This window comes from Acomys russatus, chromosome 18, assembly GCF_903995435.1.
Source record: "Acomys russatus chromosome 18, mAcoRus1.1, whole genome shotgun sequence".
NCBI classification, from domain to species: domain Eukaryota; kingdom Metazoa; phylum Chordata; class Mammalia; order Rodentia; family Muridae; genus Acomys; species Acomys russatus.
The window spans coordinates 17,791,967-17,815,501 of NC_067154.1; the positions used below are offsets into that span (position 1 = coordinate 17,791,967).

General features: G+C 41.3%; 1 protein-coding gene across 3 annotated transcripts in view; it reads left to right on the forward strand.

The window, feature by feature from the left end:
• Window positions 1-21,758, forward strand: part of Zc3h13 (zinc finger CCCH-type containing 13) — a 70,682-nt gene extending 48,924 nt beyond the window's left edge. For 2 of the 3 annotated variants that reach the window (XM_051160838.1, XM_051160840.1), the window contains exons 11-19: window positions 2,404-2,595; window positions 4,625-5,201; window positions 7,183-7,286; window positions 7,582-8,775; window positions 9,437-9,949; window positions 13,724-13,876; window positions 14,899-15,099; window positions 16,868-17,031; window positions 20,923-21,758. In XM_051160838.1, the coding sequence (XP_051016795.1) occupies window positions 2,404-2,595; window positions 4,625-5,201; window positions 7,183-7,286; window positions 7,582-8,775; window positions 9,437-9,949; window positions 13,724-13,876; window positions 14,899-15,099; window positions 16,868-17,031; window positions 20,923-21,093 (3,269 nt within the window). In that variant the 3' untranslated portion in view covers window positions 21,094-21,758. The remainder of the gene's footprint in view (window positions 1-2,403; window positions 2,596-4,624; window positions 5,202-7,182; window positions 7,287-7,581; window positions 8,776-9,436; window positions 9,950-13,723; window positions 13,877-14,898; window positions 15,100-16,867; window positions 17,032-20,922) is intronic. The other variant, XM_051160841.1, reaches the window with a different exon arrangement.
• The last annotated feature ends 1,777 nt before the right edge of the window (window positions 21,759-23,535 follow it).

A 23,535-nucleotide genomic window follows, 5' to 3' on the forward strand; every position in this document is an offset into this window, starting at 1 on the left:
GCTATCCTTTTTCCATTGAATGGATTTGGCTTCTTTGTCAAAAATCAAGTGACCAAATGTGTGTGGATTCATCTCTGGGTCTTCAATTCGATTCCTTTGATCCACCAGCCTATTGCTGTGCCAGTACCATGCTGTTTTAATTACTGTTGCTCTATATTATAGCTTGAGATCGGGTATGGAGATTCCTCCAGAGGATCTTTTATTGTATAGGATTGTTTTTGCTATTCTGGGCTTTTTGTTTCTCCATATGAAGTTGAGAATTGATCTTTCAATGTCTTCAAAATATTTTTTAGGTATTTTGATAGGGATTGCATTGAATCTGTAAATTGCTTTTGCTAAGATGGCCATTTTTACTATGTTAATTCTCCCGATCCATGAACAAGGAAGATCCCTCCATCTTCTGATGTCATCTTCAATCTCTTTCTTCAGAGATTTAAAGTTATTTTTTCAAACAAGTCCTTCACTTGTTTGGTTACAGTTACTCCTAGATATTTTATATTGCTTGTGGCTATCATGAAGGGTGTAGTTTTCCTAATTTCTTCCTCTGCATGTTTGTCATTTGTATATAGGAAAGCTACTGACTTTTTTGAGTTAATTTTGTATCCAGCCAATTTGCTGAAGGTGTTTATCAGCTGTAGGAGTTCTCTGGTAGAATTTTGGGGGTCACTTACATATACTACAATGATGTATTTTCAAAATTGATGTCAAAATAATTGATTTATGTATTCTTCAGTATTTATACTTGCTTCAAACCATCACATAGAATTTTTCTTAATTTAATAACTGAAATATTTTTGCCTGCTTCCAGACTACTGAAATTTAGTTAATTTAGCCTCCCTCCTCATCCCTTTCTCTAACCTCTTCCCAAGTTCTGCAGACTCACATCTCTTAGGCCTCTCATTAGTTGCTGTTGGGTTATTAGAGACTTACTCCCATTTAAGTGTGAAGGTCTTTCAACTTCTTTATAATTGTCTTGGTTATTGTGTTAGGGAGTTGTTTGTTTGCTTGCTGAGTTGTTTGTTTGCTTGCTTGTTTGTTTTGTTCTTCGTCTGAAGCCCAGGCTGGCCCTGAACATGAGCTCCTCCTTGCCCCTCTTTTTCCAGCACTAGAAATATAGCCATGTATCAATACCTAGCTTCTAGGCTTTTCTTCATCCTTTACTTTTTCATGTAAATATTAGAAAACTTTGCAGTTTATGAAAAGCTGTTAAATTCTTATTTCAGGTCTATTTAGCATATCAATTTATACCTTTTCCCATTAAAATTTTATATATTTTAAACATTTAAATATCTGTTTTGAAGGATCCATAGGCTATTACAATGAAATGAACAAGAAGCTTCTGTGCACTAGCTTTGCCAGTGTTAACATCTTCACAGCGTCAGAAGAAGAAATTAACATGGCCACAGCCTGTACGCATGTGTGTCTGTATGTGCATGTACATCCTGTCATGAGGAGTCGTAGTGCCTTCTCCTCGTCAGGTTGATCATTATACAATTGAAGGACTCCTCATGTGCATTGCTCCTTTGTAACCACACTCACTTCTTCCCCATCCTGGACTTGTGGTAACTTCTTAACAGGTCTCTTGTTTCATTAATGTTTCATAAATGGAGTCATGCTGTATAAATCTTACAGGCACTGGCCTTTTTACTTACCACAATCTTCTTGGAGTACATAAAATTTGTTGGTAGTCATTTTTCTTCTACCACACAGTGTGACTGTACGCTAGGTAGATCCACATCATTTGTTTGCCCCTCACCACTGAGAGGCGTGCAGGTACCTTCCAATTTAGTGACTGTTACGAATTTTGTTACTATGAACATCATTTATTTTTCTCACATCTTACTTTGTTGGGTTTTGTTTTGTTTTGTTTAGAGACTTGGTTCTCATTGTGGCCTAGGCTGCCTTTGATTTCCTGTTTTTCCTGCTGGGATTATAAGCTTGTTCAGTCTTGTTCAGCCATGCCCGTTTCTCACATCTTTTAATTAAGAAAAAAAAAATTCACAGACTACTTCATGTTGTCAAATTACCTTGGATCTATATTGGAATGTTTTCACAATAAACATACAATTAAAGTAATAATATATATACCCACTTTTCAGTTTTTCATGCTGTATCTGTATTAAATATGAAGAAATAGTTTTAAATTTTTTGTTTTACCGTTTGAGGAATTAGTGTAAGTCAGTCTTTGTAGCTTTATGTTCCCATCACATGACTTCCTTATAGATAGGACAAACTGTGGCTTAGCTTACTGTGACATAGTCAGTCCTTTGTTTAACAGTGTTTATAACATTATAGAATGCAAAAAAAAATTAAAATTTTATACTGTTTTGAGGAAAGATTATGACTGATAAGCTTGTTGATTAAAGTGTGTCTGTTAAATATTTTTGAACGTCCTTTGTGTAGGAAGTCGAGGAACAAGAGGTTCCCAAATGGATAGCCATAGTAGTAGCAGCAACTATCATGATAGCTGGGAAACTCGAAGTAGCTATCCTGAAAGAGACAGATACCCTGAGAGAGACACTCGAGATCAAACAAGGGACTCTTCCTTTGAGAGAAGGCATGGAGAAAGAGACCGTCGGGACAACCGAGAGCGAGGTTTGTCAAACAGCTTTGTATCCTTTAGTGCTCAACAGCTAGGGGAGAATGGTTCTTTAAATTGGTATCAAGTCACTTTTAACATGAAATGTATTTTAGGGTCTATACTTGGTAACATTTAAAGCTATTTATATAATCTTTGTTTGTGTGGTGCAGAAGTATATCGGTAGCTACCAGAACCTAATAAACAGATCTAAAGAGCTGGGGTTGCCCTATTGTATGTGGGAGGTAGCTCTCTAAAGAAGGTAGATTATCATGTGCCTTTACCAGTTTAACCCCTGCAGCTAAAACTCCTGGCTACTCAATAATTAGCTGTTGTCAGTCATTTTACAAAGTGTCAGAGATCAGCTAATAAAATAAAAAAGAGAGGAAGTGAGGGCGGGAACTATGGAGGGGGTAAAGTATGCTAATGCAGAAGAACATGATGCTCATGTTCTGTCTTGAGAATCCGTACTTGCTGTAGCTAATTTCCTTTGTACATCTCTAGTACAAGAATCCTGACAGTCTACTAGATGATCTTTTAATCCATTTTGTAGCCAGGTCACTGGAAAATACATAAGGATCAGATGCAGAACAGAGTCTCTTTGATACAGTCTACTTACTTTAGAGTTCTATTAAACATCAAGAAAAGGTGTTTATGTAGAGGTGTAAGGCAAGAGAAGCAGCTAGCTTTGCAAGATGACAGATTGTGTTGGAAATAAAGAGTAGTTACAGATTCCTGAGATGGGAAGTACCCTACCATGTCCCAGAATATGAAAGAAAATCAGTGTGGCTGTAGTACAGTGAGCAGAGGGAAGCTGGAGAGAGGCCGAGGGTGGGCACATGCTCAGGCACCCCTTGTTCCCACTTTCACAGTGTAAGCACAATACAGACAGATAGCCAAGACGGAGTGATTGCCAGAGCTATGCAAAATTCTGTTAGGCAAATAACAATTCTGCGGAATATCAGGAAAGCTCCCTTAACTAAAGAGGTATTGTCTACATTAGCCCAGAGCATGTGTCAATTAGCTGGAAGGAACAGTGGGAAAACCTAGATTGGTGTGATGGCATAAGTAGACATACAGGTCTGAAAGACTCATCTGCTCCCAAGTAGCAACCATTAGTTTCTGAGGCTGGAGTGTGGCCCCCCTGCCTACAAGTAACTGCTTTTAAGCATGTGGATCAGCGTTTTCATGAGAAACATATTATGCATCTGGTCGGGGAACTGAAGGCAAAGATACCGACCACTTAGACTGTTGATTACATGTCACCATCTAACAGAGCTGAACAGTTTCCTTCTGCGTTAATGAAGCAACTGTAGAGATAGGGTTTGGAAAAGAGACAAGTGTTAGAATGAAACCAGTCTACCTGTATAGAACAGAATTGGGACACACATAAAGAAAGCACAGCTTTGAAGAATACATTTTTAGGAGGGATCAGAAAGAAGACAGTTTGGCATGTTATTGTGGCATTTTTAGGTCCTTTATGTTTTCCTTTAAGATAGGAAGTGTTGGTTGGCATCATAAAGGTTTCACTGCCATTAAAGTGACTGGACAGCCAGTTTCTGGTGCTATTGCGCCAGGTCACTGATAGGAACTGCTGGAAAATTGCCATATTTGTTTTTTCAGGCTGTTTCATGATGGTGATTTTTGGTTATAATCTCTAAATCAGAAATTCCTCCTAAGCATAGAACTGCTGGAAAAAAGTTATACAGTAGATCCATTTAGAGTTGTAATGGATTTCAGCAAAAGTAAAAGGAGAAAAGCGACTTTGTCATATAACATGACAAATGTGTTTGGACATCAGTACCAATAATTCTAGCTTATTAGAGATTAATAGCCAGCCTCAAGTTTTAAACATTGCTTTATTTTCTCACTTATTGCTGTTCTTTGGTGTGTATATATAAGGGTTAGATGATAAATCAAAAGTGAAGTACTTGATCTATAATTTATTGCTACTGTAACCTGATGAGCTATACTCAGATAAAATTTAAGACTGACCTGTAGGTTATCTGACAAATCAATCACTGACAAATTTGATTTTTATTGTAGATCAAAGACCAAGCTCACCTATTCGACATCAGGGAAGGAGTGAGGAGCTTGAGCGCGATGAAAGAAGAGAGGAACGAAGAATAGACAGAGTAGACGAGAGAAGAGATGAAAGGGTTAGAGACAGAGATAGGGATCGAGAGCGAGAAAGGGAGCGGGAGAGAGAGCGGGAGCGAGATCGGGAGCGAGAAAAGGAAAGAGAAAGAGAACTAGAAAGGGAGAGAGCTAGAGAGCGTGAGAGAGAAAGAGAGAAGGAGAGGGAGAGAGAACGAGAGAGAGATCAGAGAGATCGTGACCATGATCGAGAGCGAGAAAGAGAGAGGGAACGAGAGAGGGAGCGGGAAAAAGAGCGGGAGCGAGAGCGAGAAGAGAGAGAGAGGGAAAGGGAACGGGAGCGGGAGAGAGAACGAGAGCGGGAGAGAGAACGAGAGAGAGAGCGAGAAAGGGCCAGAGAAAAAGAACGAGAACGGCAGAGAGAGTGGGAAGATAAAGACAAGGGACGTGATGACCGGAGGGAGAAGCGTGAGGATGTCCGAGAGGACAGGACCCCCAGAGACAACCACGAGGAGAGGAAGTCCAAGTAAGGAGGGCGGGACCTCTAGCGCAGTCAAGTCGGGTGTTCTATCCGATGCTTTGCTGTGCTCTGCTTCCCTGTACTGCAGAGTTGCTTCGTGTGTATGCATGCATACACCATACATATATTTATTTGGTGTTTAAAAATGTTTGTAGTTGTCTAGAAACCTAGTTCTGAGTTCTATTTATGGATCCCAGGGCTATGTTTCTCCATATTAGTCTGTTTCTGCTCTCTACCTCGCTCCATGTTAAGAATAATGAATGTGCCAGGTGATGGTGGGAGGCAGAAGCAGGCAAGTCTGTCAGGACAGCCAGGGCTATGTAGAAAAACCCTGTCTCAAATATACAAACAAAAAGGATAATGAATTCAAACCTGTAAGGCAAATGTACATTTCTTTCTAATTCTGTCTTCTAAGACTAAAAATTTTAAGTCTTTATCTTGGTTTATCTTTGGTTCCATGGTTTGATTAATATTTTTTCATGCGTCTATTGTGTTACAGTAGCATTTTTTCCCTGATTTTTTTTTTTTCATATCTATCCAAGCCAAAAGTTGAGCCTAGGAACTTAGGAACCATGTAACCAAAAATTAGTTAAATGAGACTAATATCTTCATCTTCTCGTTGCTTTTTCATCTCAGTGCCCTGAACTTACACAGAACTTTAAAAAAAAAAAAACAAAAAAGACAAAAATTCATTGTTTTATGTAGTTTTGCTGAATTACCATAGTGTTTGTTTTATTATTCTAACTTTGGCTTTTCCTGTGTTTTAAATTTTGCTTTATGAGCTATTCCTTGCTGTGTTAACAGTTCACCCCAAAAGTGAGCAGTTAAAGACAAATAATAAACGCTTTCTGATGATTCTGTAGGTGAGCCATGTCACCTGGGCTCAGCAGAGTATGCCTTCATCACCTGTCTAGCAATCGCAGCGTCTTACCTCTCCTCCCTGCAGCCTTGGGTCCTGCGGTAGTTCAAACTCTGAAACCCCAAAGCCCTTTGAGTCCTCTCCATGTTGAGTGTGACTTCCCTTCCCTTCTCTCTTTCGTGCATAGCAAGTGCGAGCCAAGCCCAGTTTAAACAGTGTGGAACAGACCACCTCTTAGCAGAAAAAGCATTGCACAATGAAGTGCACAGGCTGTGGCCTGTGAGTTGTCATGCTATGCCTGGGGCTGCCCCTTCACAGGATCATTCATCTATGTAAGAAGTTGTGTTTCTTTCTTAGCTTTGACCTTGGTATCTAAAAACACTGTTAGCTCTTAAAAGTTTAGAATGTAATGGAAAAAAAAAGTCAGAATTTAATGAGCATATGAGAAAACTCTAGAATAGTTTACCCAGGGTGTCTAAGCCACTATTCAGTTAAAGTTTAGTTATGAAAACAAATACAGTAAGGAATTTTTATAGCATACCCACAGTGTGCCTGCATGGTACTGGGCTTACCACATAACTAATTTAATTCTCTTTAGTCTTATGAGAAGGGATTTTGCTTTTTCTCCCAATTTCAGATGAGAGAACTTAGATTTGGGGAACCTCCAGGAACTTACTTAGGTTGCCTGAAAGTAATGTGGCTGTAAGTCACACTCACAGCTCTTAACTCCTAGTGTAACTCTTGATTATGCTCATCCCTCGTCTCAGCACGAGGCATATAAAATTGACAAGTTATAGTACGGAATACATTATTGTATTGATTTTTCTGCTGTATGTTACCAACTTGTAGGATTTAGATCTGACAAGTGTGCCTTGAGTGTTCCTTGTGTGTGATAAGAGGAATGTGCCTCTGGATTTTTTACTCACAGATGTACATTTTAGCAAATGAAGTAAAATAAATTGTATTAGAAGCCCCACACTGCCTTTGTGAGTACAGCTGTAACAGCGCAGCTTTCCTGCAATTGTACGTTCTACTTACAGTGAAGAAACACCAGTAAAAAGCTGAGTACAGAAGTCTTTTTTTTTTTTCCAATGTAGAACCTTATAACTTGTATTTGTCCAAACTTAGGAAGCGCTATAGAAGCGAAGGGAGTCCCAGCCCCCGGCTGTCCCCCAAGCGCCGGCGGGAGCATTCTCCAGACAGCGACACCTACCACAGTGGGGATGACAAGAGTGAGTAGTTGTTTTCTGTCTGCGCATGCTCACTGTTGCTGTGAGCCCACCCTTATTGCAACTGATGAACAGATTTTTTAACTGCTCTTGTTCTGTGCTGCTGAACGTATGTGGTGTGTTAGGAATACCATTTTCACAAGGCCACTATCCCTTCCTAATATTGCTTGTTAGAGATGTGTTTTTATCTTTATTGCCATTTCGAAGGTTTTGAATGAAAAGTCAGTTTGTACTTTAAATGAGATGTTCTGTTTACTGACCTAATGAAGATGTGAGTACTTTTATTTTTTTTGTATAGATGAAAAACATAGACTCTTGAGCCAGGTTGTGCGACCACAGGAATCGCGTTCTCTCAGCCCATCACACCTCACAGACGACAGGCAGTGTAGATGGAAAGAGGAGGATCGCAAATCCGAGAGAAAAGAGAGTTCACGGCGCTATGAAGAGCAAGAACTCAAAGAGAAGGTTTCTTCTGGCGACAGGCAAAGGGAGCCGGCAGGAAGCATGGAGAGCTCAAGGGGGCGCGCGCAAGACCTGCTGAGCCATCGCCAGGCCGAAGAGCGAGACCGCGACGGCTCTGATCGAGCCCACGATGAAAAGAAAAAAGCAAAAGCTCCGAAGAAACCTGTTAAGAAAAAAAAAGAGGATGATGTTGGACTAGAGAGGGGCAACCTTGAGACGTCTGAAGATGCTCAGGTGTTTTCACCAAAAAAAGGACAGAAGAAGAAAAACATCGAAAAAAAGCGTAAACGATCCAAAGGCGATTCTGATGTTTCTGACGAAGAAGTGGCCCCACAGAATAAACGGAAGAGAGGCCCGCGGACGCCTCCTCTGGCCATCAAGGAGGAGCTGATTGACATTTCCACTGACAAGGATGGCAGCATCCTTGAGGATGCTCTGAAGAAAGAAGATACAGCCTTCAGTGACTGGTCAGATGAGGATGTGCCTGACCGCACCGAGGGGATGGAACCAGAGCACAGCGCAGCCACCGCCACTCCTGGAAGTACCCCTTCCCCTCTGTCCTCTCTGCTCCCTCCTCCGCCTCCTGTGGCTGCTGCAAGTACTGCAGCAACTGCTCTGGCCTCCTCAGCTACTGCTGCCGCCACCTCTGCTGCTATTCCCAGCTCTGCCGCCACCTCCAATGCCAATGCCAGTGAAGACTCACATAGAAAATGCCACAGGACACGAGGGGAGAAAGTAGAGGCACCTCATATGACAGTAGAAGACACACCACATCGCAAGCTGGTGGACCAAAAGAGAAGCAGCAGCCTTGGAAGCAATCGAAGTCACCGTAGCCACACCTCTGGTCGCCTGCGTTCCCCGTCGAATGATTCTGCCCATCGAAGTGGGGATGACCAGGGTAGTCGAAAGAGAGTGCTGCATAGTGGTTCCAGAGACAGAGAAAAAACAAAGAGCTTGGAAATCACAGGAGAGAGAAAGTCTAGAATTGATCAGTTAAAGCGTGGAGAACCCAGTCGAAGTACTTCCTCAGGTAATAAAGTTGAATTGTGATCCAATTAGTGTTTTCTGTGATTTTTGTCCGGATTATAACTCTAAAGCAGTGCCAACTGGTTATTTTACATGCTGCCTGAAACTGCATGCAAGTTCAAAACAGAACAAAAGGTTAATAACGATTTCTTTAAAATTTCATCTTTTGCCACTGAAATACTGACCTTATGAAGATGCATACGCAGCGGAATATTCACATCAGGATCTTAGTGGTGTGTTGTACTGATCAAGCTTACATATTTTACTTTCAACTCCCTCCTAGCCAGTGCCACGGTTTCACTATAGAAAACAAGATAAGGAAGAGATTAAAGACTAGAGCAATCAACTGTATCAGCACCTGGTCGTGTGGGGGGGGGGGGTGAAAGTGAAAATGGACAAGAACACTTGAGAGACTATTTTAATTAGCACTTTAATTGAGAGGCAAATTTTTCCTTAAAATGAGTTTGAATGTATGGAATTACAGATGTAGAAATACAGAGTATATAAACAGAACATAAGTAGAAAATACAAACGTTATAAATTGTAAGTTATATACAGAGTGTATAAACAGAACATACATGGAAAATATAAAAGTTAAAAACTATAAATTGAAGCATTCTGTTTCTGCTTCTTGTGTTAACTTTACATATGCGTACTTGATTTAGATCGCCAGGATTCTAGAAGCCACAGCTCACGAAGAAGCTCTCCTGAGTCGGATCGGCAGGTTCATTCACGGTCTGGGTCGTTTGACAGTAGAGACAGACTCCAAGAACGAGATAGGTATGAGCATGACAGGGAGCGGGAGAGGGACCGCAGAGACCCCCGGCAGAGGGACTGGGACCGGGACGCTGATAAAGAGTGGCCACGGACCAGAGACCGGGACAGACTGCGGGAACGAGACAGAGAACGGGACAAAAGGAGAGACTTGGACAGAGAGAGAGAGAGACTGATCACTGACCCCATGGAAAGGGACAGAGAACGAGATAGAACTTTTGAGACTTCTCAATCGGAATCTGTGAAGCGCAGTGAAGCCAAGTTGGAGAGCGAACATGAAAGAGACCTCGACAGCAGTTCCCGGGACTCTGTGGCCTTGGATAAGGAAAGAATGGATAGAGCCCTGGGGTCGCTGCAGGGATTTGAAGATGTGGGTAAAGCTGGAAGAACAGAGAGTCTGGAAGGTGAGGGTACCGCTGTTCTCTGTTGTATTGCCCCATTCTCTTCCCAGTTCCTTGTAGGACAGCGTTTTCTAAGTCACCTGTGAGTCACTAGACAATCAACTCTGTTCTGTGAGTGGAGTACTTGAAGAAGGAAAGCCTGTGAGTGTAGAAGAGCGTCGTTTTAGCAGTAGTGTCCAGGCAGCCTTGCGCAGAGCTTAGTGAAATAAGGAAGTAGTGAAAAGTAGTAAAAGGGAGCAGAGCATCAAAAGACAGAACAGTCGCTCCTGCTGCTGCCTAACATTCAGATAAAAGGTCACTTAGGTGCATCGTCTGTAGCCTTTAATAAACATCACCTCTTTTACTTAACATGTTAAAAGAAAAAAAAGGTCATCTGAGCATGATGACCACACCTATAGTCCTGTCTCCAGGAAGGCTGAGACAGGAGACTCATACTCAAGGTCGCCTGGCCTACATAGCAAAACCCTGTCTCAACACATGAAGAAATTTGAAGTGAGGAATTAAATAGCAATTACTAGTTCCTGTTTGCTAGGACAGTTGAAAATGAACATATTATCATCACAGTGCTCCCTAAAACTGGTTGATGGCAGATTGACTGCAGCAGCCGGGTGACACTCCCTGGCCTCCAGTTAGAACACAGGGCCACATCAGCCATCTGACAGACCCAGTTAGCCAGTCTTGAGTCTTTGGGACCTTAGTCCTCACTGCCTCTCCCCTCCTTTCACTTTCCCACTATGCCACACAAATTGATTCATTTTAAGGAGGAAGGATAGTGACTTCAGTCAAAGTTACTTCAATCAGTTCAGTTCGCTACAGTTTGATTCAGCTCAGTTTAGTTATACAGAAAGTCTAAACCTTTAAACCCATGATTTCGTGGCTTTTTTTGTTTGTTTGGTTGGTTGGTTTGGGTTTTTTGTTGTTGTTGTTTTGTTTTTTGTTTTGTTTTGTTTTTTGAGACGGGGTTTCTCTGTGTACCCTTGGCTGTCCTGGACTCGCTTTGTAGACCAGACTGGCCTTGAACTCATGGCAGTCTGCTTTCCTCTGCCTCCCGAGTGCTGGGATTAAAGGTGTAAAATCAGTGAGTTTTACTATGGGCCAAACCTGTCATACGACAATTAAAAAAATAACAAAGTATTCTTGCTTATAAATACTTGTTCCCAGGCCATAGACAACTGACACAGCATTTCCAGTCTCTCACCTTTCTCCATCCTTCCTTTTCCCTTTTATCATCTCTTACTCAAACCAGAACCTTAATGCCTTGCTTGTCTTCAGGAGCTCTCCCTGCTGAGGGCAGCTGCCCTTTGAGCCTCCACTGTGCTGTGTCTGCATAAGCCTCCCTGCACCGTAGCAGAATGACTTTCCCGTGTTTCCCTCCCCTCCTTTTTATGAGTCATGGCTTTTCTCCTTTGTCATGAGGACTGTGTCAGGACACACTGTGTTGCTGACACTCTGCCGTATGTGCGTTCTCCACATGGTATTTGTGGTGGATTATATAAACCCCAGGATAACGGGATGACTTCTCTGAGAAATCTTTGGAAATTCTGCCTTCCTGAGACTCTCCAGTTTCACTGTCAGAATTTAAATCATTGTTCTGACATTACCTTTCAAGTCCCCAGGCTATTAGTTTTTGTTTGTCTTGTTTTGCTATATAGTCACACTGGCTTGTGTAGTAAAGCCCCAGTACACACAGGTGGAGTGTTAGATTTGTTGGTTACTAACCCCCAGCATGCCTGTTTTTCCCATTTAACAAAAACATTTATCTTCAGCTTGCATCACATCACATTTTTATCTCAACTTTGAGTATAAGTAGCATCAGGTCAAAAGTTATGGTTCTAATGGAAGTACTTGGGATGCAATGGAATATAACTGAACTGTTGTTATTATAGGTCTTCTAGGACTGGGTCACAGGCTTCACCCTGAACATATCATTTATTTATTGTGACTCCAGACAATATGGCATATGTATTTAGAAGTGAGTCATTTGCTGTATCATGTAAATATTTTACTCAACTTAAGGTAGAAAAAATGAGTTAGGCAAACTTAACAACCTTAACTCTATTATGTATATCTATTTTTAGAAATATATTACTATAAAATTTGCCTTGGAGATGAATTAGTGGGGATACTGGGAAAGTACACAACTTTCCAGTAAAGAATAGTCAACAAACCATTGTTGGCAGGGGAGACTCTGTTGTGCAAAAGAAGTTGAGGGCCACAGTGGTGCAGCTTTCATGGCTTGGTACCCATGTTGGCGTGGGGTTTTCATTGATGCATGTGTCTGAGGCCCACCAGTGCTTCCATGGACCACTTAGCTGAGAGTAGTACCCAGTCCAGCTGTTGCTGCTGCCCAGGCAACCAGGCCTGACAGTCTAAAAGGCAGCCCTGCAGATGCTTTGCTTGTGGGCTGTGAAATGCATTAATCAAGTCAAGATTTCCAAACAGAAGAAATCGAAAATCTGCTCTGCTGACCAAGTTGCAGAGCATTAAAATAAGTCTGGCCAAGAAGGTGTAAAACCCTAGGTTACACCTCTCTCATTCGTAACAGCCTCGTTGCTCAGCTTGGCCAAAGAAGAAGGTATTCTCATTGTGTGAAAGCTCACTAAGGTGCTGTACAGTGACCTCATACACCAACACAAAGAGATTTTTCTTTTGAAAAGTAGAAAAACTATTAGAATTATTAGAAACATTTCATAGCCTCATACTTTTTATGCTGCAGATGCATTCCCATGAGCCTGTTATTACAGTTTGAAAACAAGGGTTATAGATCCATAAAATATGTAGTTTAGAAATAATTAAGCATATTTATAGTTTGGGGACTAGGTTTACAACTAACTCAGCAGGAAATAAAAGCTTCGCCTGGGAATAGTTGAAGGAAAAAGTCGATGAAAAAACAAAATAGAATTTATGCTACTAATGCCATAAAAAACACTTTGATCATATATTATTACAGCATTCTTCCAAAAATTTTACTCAGTAAGGAGAAGAAAATATTGAGATCAAGAAGCAGAATTGAGAGGTAGGGGAATTTAAAAGCACTTTCACATTTGTGCCTCAGTGCTAGAAAGTTTGTGCTATGAGCTGAATATCAGAATAAGATTTGAGCTTAAAATGCAATTTGAAATAGGTTTGCGAGTTTTGAAAATGAGTTTATTTAGATTTTTCTTAGTGTTGAGATGGTATCATTGAAAATTAACACACAAAGAAGACATGAGATAGGAGGAGGGACTTGGTGAGGAAGGACTCCAGGAGGGAGGGAAGCAGGGGTAGAATGGCCAAAACTCAGTGTATACAGGTATGAAACTGTCAGTTAATACAGTGTACATACTCAGCATTACTTCTGATATTTTAAGTGTGACCTTACAGTGTGTTTGGATATTGCTATTGTATTCTTAACATTTAAGATTGTAACTAGTAAAATTTGTTTTCAGGTTAAATTATCAAGTGTTCGATTACAAAACGTAGTTTTCTAGCTAAAACAACACCTTTTTGGTTTTGGTTTTGGTTTTTCAAAACAGTGTTTCTCAATAATCCCAACTGTTCTGGAACTCACTTTGTAGACCAGGCTGGACTCAAACTTACAGAGATCTGTCTGCCTCTGCCTCCTGAGTGCTGGGACTAAAGGTGTCTGACTCCATGCCAGCTATAAAACAACTTTTTTATGACCTTTTATTGTGCCCAATAGTTTCTGCCTTTCAGTTCCATTTAGATATCACTCTCTTTTATCTGTTTGTCTGTCTATCTGTCTTTCTATGACATGAACTTAATTTGTCTGTGCAGCAGGAGACGACGAATCCAAGTTAGATGATGCACATTCATTAGGATCTGGTGCTGGGGAAGGCTATGAGCCCATCAGTGATGACGAATTGGATGAAATTCTGGCAGGGGATGCAGAAAAGAGAGAGGACCAGCAGGAAGAGGAGAAGATGCCAGGTAATGCACCCAGAGCTCAGAAGAACTGGAGTGTGGGGTTCTTGGCCATGCTGTGAGAAGTAAGGGGCACTTACACTCTGTTAGGTCTTAAGTAAGGGAGGCCAGTAGAAGGCATGTCAGAGTATGTGCATCTGTGGTTTTCCACACTGCCTGTGTAAAAGAGTGTCCTAGTGAAGAGCAGAATTGTAAGATTTCTTTTCCAGAGTTTAAGATTCTTATTATCTCACCCAGAACCTCACCATATCCCAGCTGCTTGCCAGTGTCCAACATGGCAGGTATGTGGTGCAGGACTTCACAACTGTGGTGGCTTCAGCCAACTTAAACCACTTTCAAAAATAGATGAAGGTTGTTTGAACACGGTTAATGTAGTTCCTTTTCTGCACTGTGTCAGTTCCATGACTATGGTGAGCATTGCCCGACTCACTGAGTGGGCACTGTGAACTCAGGGAACCATCTGTTTCAGTCAGGCTCTCATTGTGCAACTTTTTCACTTATTTTTTGTTTTTGAGACAGCAGTACTCAAACTGACTTCAAACCTGCCATGTAGCTGAAGATGGCCTTGAACTTCTGATTCTTATGCCTGTACCTTTCCAAGCCCTGGGGTTATGGGATTGTGCCCCACACCTATTTTATTTTTTCATTTTGTTGTTGTTTTTATCATAAGGAGACACTTTGCTTGGTCAGGATATGTAAAAATATACTTACTTCACTTGACCTTATATTTCCTAACTTATGGATGCAATTTGTCACATCCTTTTCGGTAGATCATCTGCTGTGTGTCAGTATTCACTGTATTACTCTTTTACATTCATTCGTTCATCTTTTTGTTGAGGGTGGGCATATGCCTCGGGGCGTGTGTGGAGCATTGGGAGTCAGTTCTTCCACTGTGTAGGTTCCAAGACTCAAACTGAGGCTGACAGCTTTGACTGCAGGCACATTTACCTGCAGCCATCTCTCCAGCCTCAGACTGGGTTTCTGGTATAAAATAAAGCCCTGTCTTTACTTCCTTAACTTTGTTACAGATCCCTTAGATGTGATCGATGTGGACTGGTCTGGACTTATGCCAAAGCATCCAAAAGAACCCAGAGAGCCTGGGGCGGCCCTCCTAAAGTTCACGCCTGGGGCTGTTCTGCTACGAGTTGGGGTTTCCAAAAGGCTGGCAGGTTCTGATCTCTTTACTAAAGTTAAAGAAACGTGTCAGCGGCTTCTAGAAAAACCCAGAGGTAAGTGCGCTTTGTTTGCCTTAACTGTGAGATGTACTGTAGCAGTCAGTGTGCTCCGGGGAAGGGGTCCGTTTGCTTGGCTTATACAGCCTGTGTTCTAGGGACTGCTTTAGGAGTGTTATTTCTTAAGTTCAAGAAAAGCTTGATTCTGGAAAGAAAAAAAAAAGAGGTTGGAAAAGTAAGAAAGAAAATAACAAAAATATTTTTGAGGCCTGAAGGTTTAGCTCAGCAGCAGAGCATAAGCACCAGGCACCAGGCTCAATTGCAGCACTGTAGGAGAGGAAGTTGCTTTTTAACAAAGAAGTTTGTATGTCAGAATGCACAGAGGTTTGCTTAGAACTAAACAAACAGTTCCATGAAGTTGGGTTTTTTTTCCCAAGCAAAATATGTGTCTTGCAACCTTTTCACCTGGCAACAAGCAGAGGAATATATATATTCAAACCGGAATGTCTAGGTTGAGCCTTTAACAGATGGTTTAGCTTGGTGGGTATGGCCCCTGGTCTGTCGCCCAGAGAATACCTGCTTGCCCCCTGGTCTCCACCTGTTCCTGTGAGGTGTAGTTGGAACAGTTACACCATCAGGTGAGACACTGACAACAGTGCTGCAGTGGAGTGGCATTATCTCTCAGAAAATACTTCATCTGAATTATTGTTCACCTTAATGAACTTCTGGAGACTTCTGGTTTTGTTTTTGTTTTCCAAGATGGGGTTTCTCTGTATAATAGCCCTAGTTTCTAGGCCAGGCTGGCCCTGAACTCACAGAGATCCGACTGCCTCTGCCTCCTGTGTGCTGGTATTAAAGGCATACACCATCACGCCCAGCAAATCTGAACCTTTTAGTGTATGGATTCTGGTGGTTTTGTTCTGTTGTTTGTTTTGTAGCTTTTGTCAATGAGAGGCTGAGCAGATACTTAAACAAGGGAAGAGAGAGAAGGTGAAAGCACCATTACCTAGGACTTTATATTATGTTCCTAAAAGTTTAAACAAAAATTTGGCAGGAGGGAGGTGTTTTATGTTTTGTGAGCCCATGTCCTTTTGCCTATTCCCATAATCAGTAAAATTCTCCATTTTAATACTATTAGTAAATTGTATGTGAATATTTTGTAACCTGAAAAGTGACCTAAGGGTTCTAGCCACATTGTTTTTACTTTTGTTAGATCTGTGGCCCTCAGAAAATAACTCATGCTAACCCCAATTTTTTACTTACTTTATCCCAGTTGAATTTTTTATCAAAATTTTCCTGAGCGAGAGAGTCAGTGTGTGTCAAGTTAAGTGTTTTCTCTTCCCTTACATGGTACGATTTAAAACTGTAAATTGTCTAAGGTGTTATCTGGCTAACACTTACTTAACTAACTGCTCTTAACTGAGGTTATAGAGGTTTGTCTCTGCCATGACTACATTTGTATCTTGCTGTGGAAGAGTTCTGAGATACAGGGCTGTACGTGGCATTTAATGCTAGGCCAGACACTGAACTTGATTTAAATGTTCTCATTTGACCCTTCTTCTAAGTAGTAATCAGTGGCCTCACTCTCCCTCTGAAGTCGGCTTTGATACTCTTAAATTAAAATAGCATCGCACTATTGTGTTTATGCAGGCTAGAAATGTGTCTACACATGGAAGGTCCTTTCACAGGAGACCATTGCTGCTAGCCTTGACAAGTCACTAAGGTTGCTAACTTGAGTAAATCAGGTTCTTGAAGTGTTCAGTTAAGTCAGTGGTGACACTTCCTCTTTCAGGGAAACTTAATGTGTGCTTGTTTTGATTGAAAGATGCAGAGAGCCTTTTCGAACATGAACTAGGCGCTCTCAACATGGCTGCTCTACTGCGAAAGGAAGAGCGAGCAAGTCTTCTTAGTGACCTGGGGCCATGCTGTAAAGCGTTATGTTTCAGACGAGATTCTGCAATCCGGAAGCAGCTTGTGAAGAATGAAAAGGTACCACGCAGTGGGTGGTAGGAATAATGTTTTTCCTCTTAATTGTTTTATGACTTTGCTTTCGTAGTCAGCCAGTCATGTAAAGGAAGAATTCACATTTCATCCTCAGTAGTATTGATGAGTCGTTGTTGAGAATGGCAGTTGTCATTCCTACTTCCATTTTCATGAAATGTTTTGCCTGTGAGAAAAGCAAACATACAGAGTGTATATAAGCATTTACTAGACAATAATGAAGATAAGAAACACGAGTTACTTTGGATTAGAGAGGAGTCTGATGGGAAATTGAGAGTCTTCAGCATTTTAAAGTTGGGAAACGGGGACTGTAGGTGAGTGTTGTAGCATAAAAGTAATAAAGCAACAGTTTTTCTTTAACCCCGCTAACTCCCAAAATAATTAACAGAGAGACTGTAATTTATTTTATAAGCTTAAAGCACTAGAGCTAGGCAGATGTCAGCCCTCTAAGCTATTTTGTGCACCCTCTTCTGGCTTCTCTGGGTGATGTCTCTCCTTCTGTGTGTCTTTCCATTTCTTTGATTTCTACCACCTCTGTCTGCCTACCTCCTTCTCTGTCTCCCTCTCTGTGTCTCCTTCTGTCTCTCTTTCCCGCTACTGTCTTGTCTGGCTATCTGTCCGTCCGTCCGTCCGTCCGTCTATCCATCCATCCATCCATCCATCTATCCTCTTCCTTATATAAAGGCCTGGCTCAAGATGACTTTTGAAAAAGTTACAGTCGTCATTCTCCTTTATTGTTCCTGTTTTGCATATGGGTGGCCATCTTTGGTGGCTGCCTTTCTCAATTCAGCGTTTGTCTTGTGTATCCCCACTCCCATCCCTAGGCATGTTTGTAGTGAGTCCTCTGCAGTTGAGCACTAACAATAGCCACCCTCATCTTTATCCTTCACTTGTAAATTATCACTTGTGTCATGTTATAGCTGCTTCTAATAGGTGCTGGCGTCTTCAAGATACTGCCCTCTTTGTATAAAAATATTTTATGGCACTTATTGGTTTCTCCCCAATGTACTGTTGTGTTCCTCAAAAACTATAGCAACTCAGACACCCTTAAAAAATCTCATGGAGAATGTTTAGAAACTTACACCTTGTAATTTCCAGTGCAGATAATTAACGGACCACATGACACATTGTGACACTTTAATAACTCATTATACATGTCTTCATTGCCCCTCTGCAGAAAGAATTGCAAGCATTCAGATTTCTCAGGGTGAAAGATGTCAGCACCAGCTGGGCCTGTAGTGCAGGCTTGTGAATGCTGCTCAGGTTGAGGTGGGAGGATCTTGAGCCTGCATTACAGATAACAGCACAAGCTGAAGGGAAGGGGTAAAACTAAGGAACAGTTCAAATGCTCAGCAGCCTCAGGAAGAAGACGCACATTAGTTTTATCTTACTTTAAAAGAGAAGTACGAACAGGACTGTGTCCTGGGAGAAGAGATAGATTCCTCTCCAGTGACAAGAAGTGAAAGAACCATTAATCATATATTTGACATTGTCTCTTTATAGGAGAATTACTTTGAAGTGTGTTAGTATAAAGTGCCTTAGAAAATAGCAAGAAAAAACATTTAGCTATTGTAAATTTGTTTAAATATCATTTTAGCATCATAGTATTAAAATAGCACACAGATAGCAAATAAAAGGAAAGAAATAATAGCCAATTAAGAAAATCGAAGATAAAAGGACATTGGAGAAAATAGTAAAACCAAAAGCTGTTTTTTTCTTTGTTTGTTTGTTTTATTTAAGAAATTAATAGTGCCTTGCTAAACCGATAAAGGAGAAATACAAATGAGCAGCAATGAGAATAAAAGTTGAGATGTCACTACAGCTATCACAAGTGATAGGAGAGTAGTAGAGGCTGGGGTGTGGCTCTGTGATGGAGGGCTACAGCCAAACCTGTGGCAGAAGCAGTAGAAAGCTTAAGTTAGCTTTACATCTGCTTCAGCTCACATCTTCCAAAAAGTGGAATTTCCACTCTAAGTATTAAAAAGAAAAGATGGACAGCAATAAAAACACTGATTCTATACAGTGTTTCCAGAAAGCTGAAGAACACAGGGGCCCTTCCCAGCTCATGTTGCAGCTCCAGCACCGAGACACCTCAGGAAAACCGCTGCTCATCCTTTCTTGGGAAGATGGTGGTGAAGACGCTCAGAGATGTTGGGAAGTCAGATTCAGAACTATATGAAGTGAATCCTGCACTGCAGGCAGATATGGGTTACCTTGGGAATGAAAGACTGGCCAGTGTTCTAAATCATTTAGTATGATCTACAGATCAAGCTAAAAAGGAAAAAAAAAAAAAGATCATATCATACAATAGTTAAGAGTATTGTTTTCTCAAAAACTGCTCTGCCGATTCAATAAAATTCTAATAAAAACCCAACCAAGATCTCTTTGTAGAGATGAACAAGCTGATTCTAGAGTTCTTGTGGAATCTGGTCATATTGGTTTTACACAAAACCCAACCACTAACAATAAATGAGAGAATTTACTACTTGTTTCAATATTTACTATAAAAAATATATTTAAAATAATGTAGTACTGGTAAAAGAATAGAATTTCAGCTAAATGAAAGTGAACAGATTCTACAAGTAGACAGACACAAATGTGACCAGTTAAGAGGGGCAGAGGAGAGTATAAAATAGTTCTGATTTTTTAAATTAATTTTTATTATGAAATAATGATTTTATCTTCATAAATTAAGAGCCTGATAAAAAAAGAAAAAGACAAACAATGGGAGACAGTATTTACAGAATACACTTCGTTCGTTTGTTGTTTTTTCAAGACAGGGTTTCTGTATGTTATTTTGGCCGTCCTGGACTTGCTTTGTAGACCATGCTGGCTTTGAACTCACAGCGATCGCCTGCCTCTGCCTCCTGAGTCCTGGGATTAAAGGCACACACCACCATGCCCAGCCAGAATACACTTCTTAAATACTCCAAATATATGAAAATATTCTCAAGAATTAATAAGAAAACAGTTCAGTTTTTCAAAATGGTGAAATATTTAAACAGACATTATGCCAGTATAGTTAGGCCACATGACTAGATGTGTATAGATTAAGACTGCACTGACATTCTGTTACTTACCTGTGTTGATGGCCTAAAAGACCCAACCAGTTAAAACTTGGTGACACACTCCCCAAACTGAAACCACTTCCAGGGGCCAGTAGATGAACTGTCACACAGCCAAGCAGTAGGTAGTCACTACCAACAAAACATAACCAGACGCTTGGCATGTTGAGCGGCATGCATGAATCTCAGGCACTGTGCTGAAGAGAGGGACTAACATCGGCAGTAGCTTAGACTTGTCCTGTATTTCTGGGACATTCTGAGAAAGGTAAACAGTGGAAGACATCAGTGGTTACCAGGGTTAGGGTTGAGGATATGGGATTTTGTCACCATATTTGCACAAATCTGTATGTATATTAAACCTCATAGAATTGTACATAAAAAATTACTTTATCCAGTTCTTCAGCCCAAATGTTACAAGACTAATAAGGAGTGAAGAATGTTTGGCTTGTGAAAGCAAAATGAGGAAGAAGTGATTCTTCTCTCAGAATTTGCACTTTGTCGGCAAAAGCAGGATTGAATACAAGTGTCAGTCAGGGGGTGGACGCTGTTGTCTCCCTCAAGAGAAGCAGAAGCTCAGCACACACGCCTCTGCTTGGCTGCAGTGCTCGCTAATTACTTGGTGGGAAACCTTTGTAAGAGCTAAACAAGGTGCCCTCTGGCCTTGCTTGTTTGGTCTTGAACAGAGCCCAGATTCGCTTTAATATCAGAAGAGTTCAGGTCAGTGCTCAGCTGTTATCCGGGCTGGGCTGGAGCTGCGCTGCCTCTGTCCCACTGTTGCCCAGCACAGTGTGTTGCTTTTGTTTCCTCCAAATAGGGAACCGTGAAGCAGGCGTACACAAGCACTCCAGTGGTGGACAACGAGCTGCTTCGGCTGAGTCTACGGCTGTTTAAGAGGAAGACCACCTGCCATGCCCCTGGACAAGAAAAGGCTGAAGACAGTAAATTAGCACCGTCCAGTATCCAGCAGGAGCTGTGTGTGTCCTAGGCAGAAACTGAGGACAGCCCTCTGGTTCCATCTTCTCAGCAGTGGGTAATCTTCCTTGGAGGTCTTTGCTTTGAAGACATTGCTAATTACAAAGACAGAAGATTCACCAGCCACACTGCGAGTGAAGAACTTCTATCTTTAGAGACACTGGTTTTGGTTTATTTAAGATTGTACATTAGTTTTTATACAGTAATCAACACTCAGGCAAAATAATGTGAAAGCATCTAGATTTAGTAGTTTCGTCTGTGTCTTCTTTAAAAATTGAAGATTTTAGGAAACCAGGTTATCCCTGCTCTTCCAGCCTGTGAATACATCCTATGATATAAAAGCACTGATTTTTATTCTGGATTATCGTACAGAAACTGACCTTAGTCAGAAAGGCGGCGTAGATGCAAGCTGCTGCACATGCTGTGGTGCCGACCGAGCACCGAGGGAGCGGCCTGACACACAGCTGGAGGCAGTCTCCACCTAAAGGAAGCCCAAGTGCGCTTTTTTGTTTTTTCTTTTGAATATTCTAAAATAAATGACTCCATGGGATTTTTTTTACACATGTATATTGCTACATTATATATTGGAAGTCTTTGGACTCTTGAGTGGGGTTTAATTGTTCATTATCAGAGACTGTGTGCTATTTTATTTTTAATAAATGTGCGTTCCCTTTCCTTGTTGTACCATCAGCGTTATAGTTCCCTGCCTGTGTGTGAGGGTATTGGAAGATGCACTCCACATCCAGCTCTGTGACCCTGGAAGCAAGCGGAGAGCTCACGGGCCTGTCATCAGGTGTCAGTCTGCCACCACATCCTGTCCTGTGTACAGTCTGCTTTTTTTAAGCTTTAGAGCACTCTGTTCTCTGTGCGTCTTCTTAGGAGGACTTGGGATTGACTGCATGTTGAGGGGTTTGGGCACACAGTAGTACTGAGGTGAGAGTAAAGGAGATGTCTGATTCCACTCCTGGCTTTTCGTGGAGTTTGTTAAAGCCATGAGCCTGTGTTTCCTGTCTCTGGCTTCACGTTCCCGTCTCTGAGGATTGCATAATGGCACTGGTGTGTTCCTGTCCATCTTGTTCTAGAAATAGCATGTCTTCCCAGTGAGAGATCAAAGACGATCTCTTCAATAATCACACTGGCTGGGGCCAAAGCCCACATTAAGCGTCAGCTGTGAATAAAAGATTTTGCCAGCTTGCATATACCTCAGGCTTATGAATTTTATACCAGTCATCCTTAAATCTCTGTTAGGTCCTGGCTCCAGGTTACACTTTAAACAAATTTAACAGAGACAGGAGACCAGCCACTTTTGCAGATGAGAAGATTTACACTGCAAAGATACTGCCAGATTTATTTCTTAAGTACACCAGTGTTGTTTGTTTGTTTGTTTGTTTTGAATAGTTGTTACCTAGGGTCATCTCACCCACCTGGCAGAATTATGCTTTTCTCAAGATGAGAACTGGGGCTTTATGGCAGACAGGACTTAACGTTCATTGTGACCCTGCACTGCCCCCTTTGAACTGCCAGTTAGAGGCATGTGCTTTGGGGATGGGCCTGATGGCTGGTCCATCCTGATGGACAGACATTTACATCGTTGCCGCCTAGATTTCCCTTACCCCTAATCGGCTGGTTAGCATACTACTTATGTTTGGGGTGTTTGGAGGCAGGGCACCCTTAGCTGAATTCTGTGTGATTAATGCTCCTAAGCAGATCTATTAGTTAATCCTTCAGAACATCAGTTCTGTTGCCTTGAGTTTCTTCTACATCAATCTCAAGAAACAGTTGTTCTGTAGGATATCCACATAGCAAAGGAAATAATCTTGTTTTCAAAGTAGCTTTGAGAATATTTCTAAGATAAATCGCCAGAGGAGAAAGGAGACATCTAAGTAAATCTCCTGGTGTCATTTTCTCTTTCCAGATGCTCTAAACAAAAAGAAAACAACAGACAGTTATGACCTCTGAGAGTGAGTGCCAGCAGGAAACCACTTCTTCACTGAAGTGGATAGCTTTAAGATTTAAATTTTTTTTTTAATTGTTTAAAGAAATTTAAAGTCCTAGAACTAATAGCTTCCAAGATTGTGAAACATGACACAAATTATGACTTCATTTGTCCGCTTGTGCTGAGAATATCTAAAATTACTTATTTATGTTAGGGGTAGTGGTGCATGCCTTTAAACCTCATGCTTGGGAGGCTGAGGCAGGGGGGATTCTGTGAGGTCGAGGCCAGCTTGGTGCACTTAGCAAACTTCCAGAAAGCCAGAGCTACAAAGACCCTGCCTGCCTCATATGTCCATATGGAAACTTCATGGCTGAATCTGCCTTTCTTTTCGTTAGGCAGCAAAGGAAAGCTTTAGGATCATCCATTTTGCATGAGATCACTTTTTCCATAACTTCATAGTCCCAGGTGAAGATTATTCAGTCTTGTTTCCAAACTTAGTGTTACACAGAAAAAAAAATG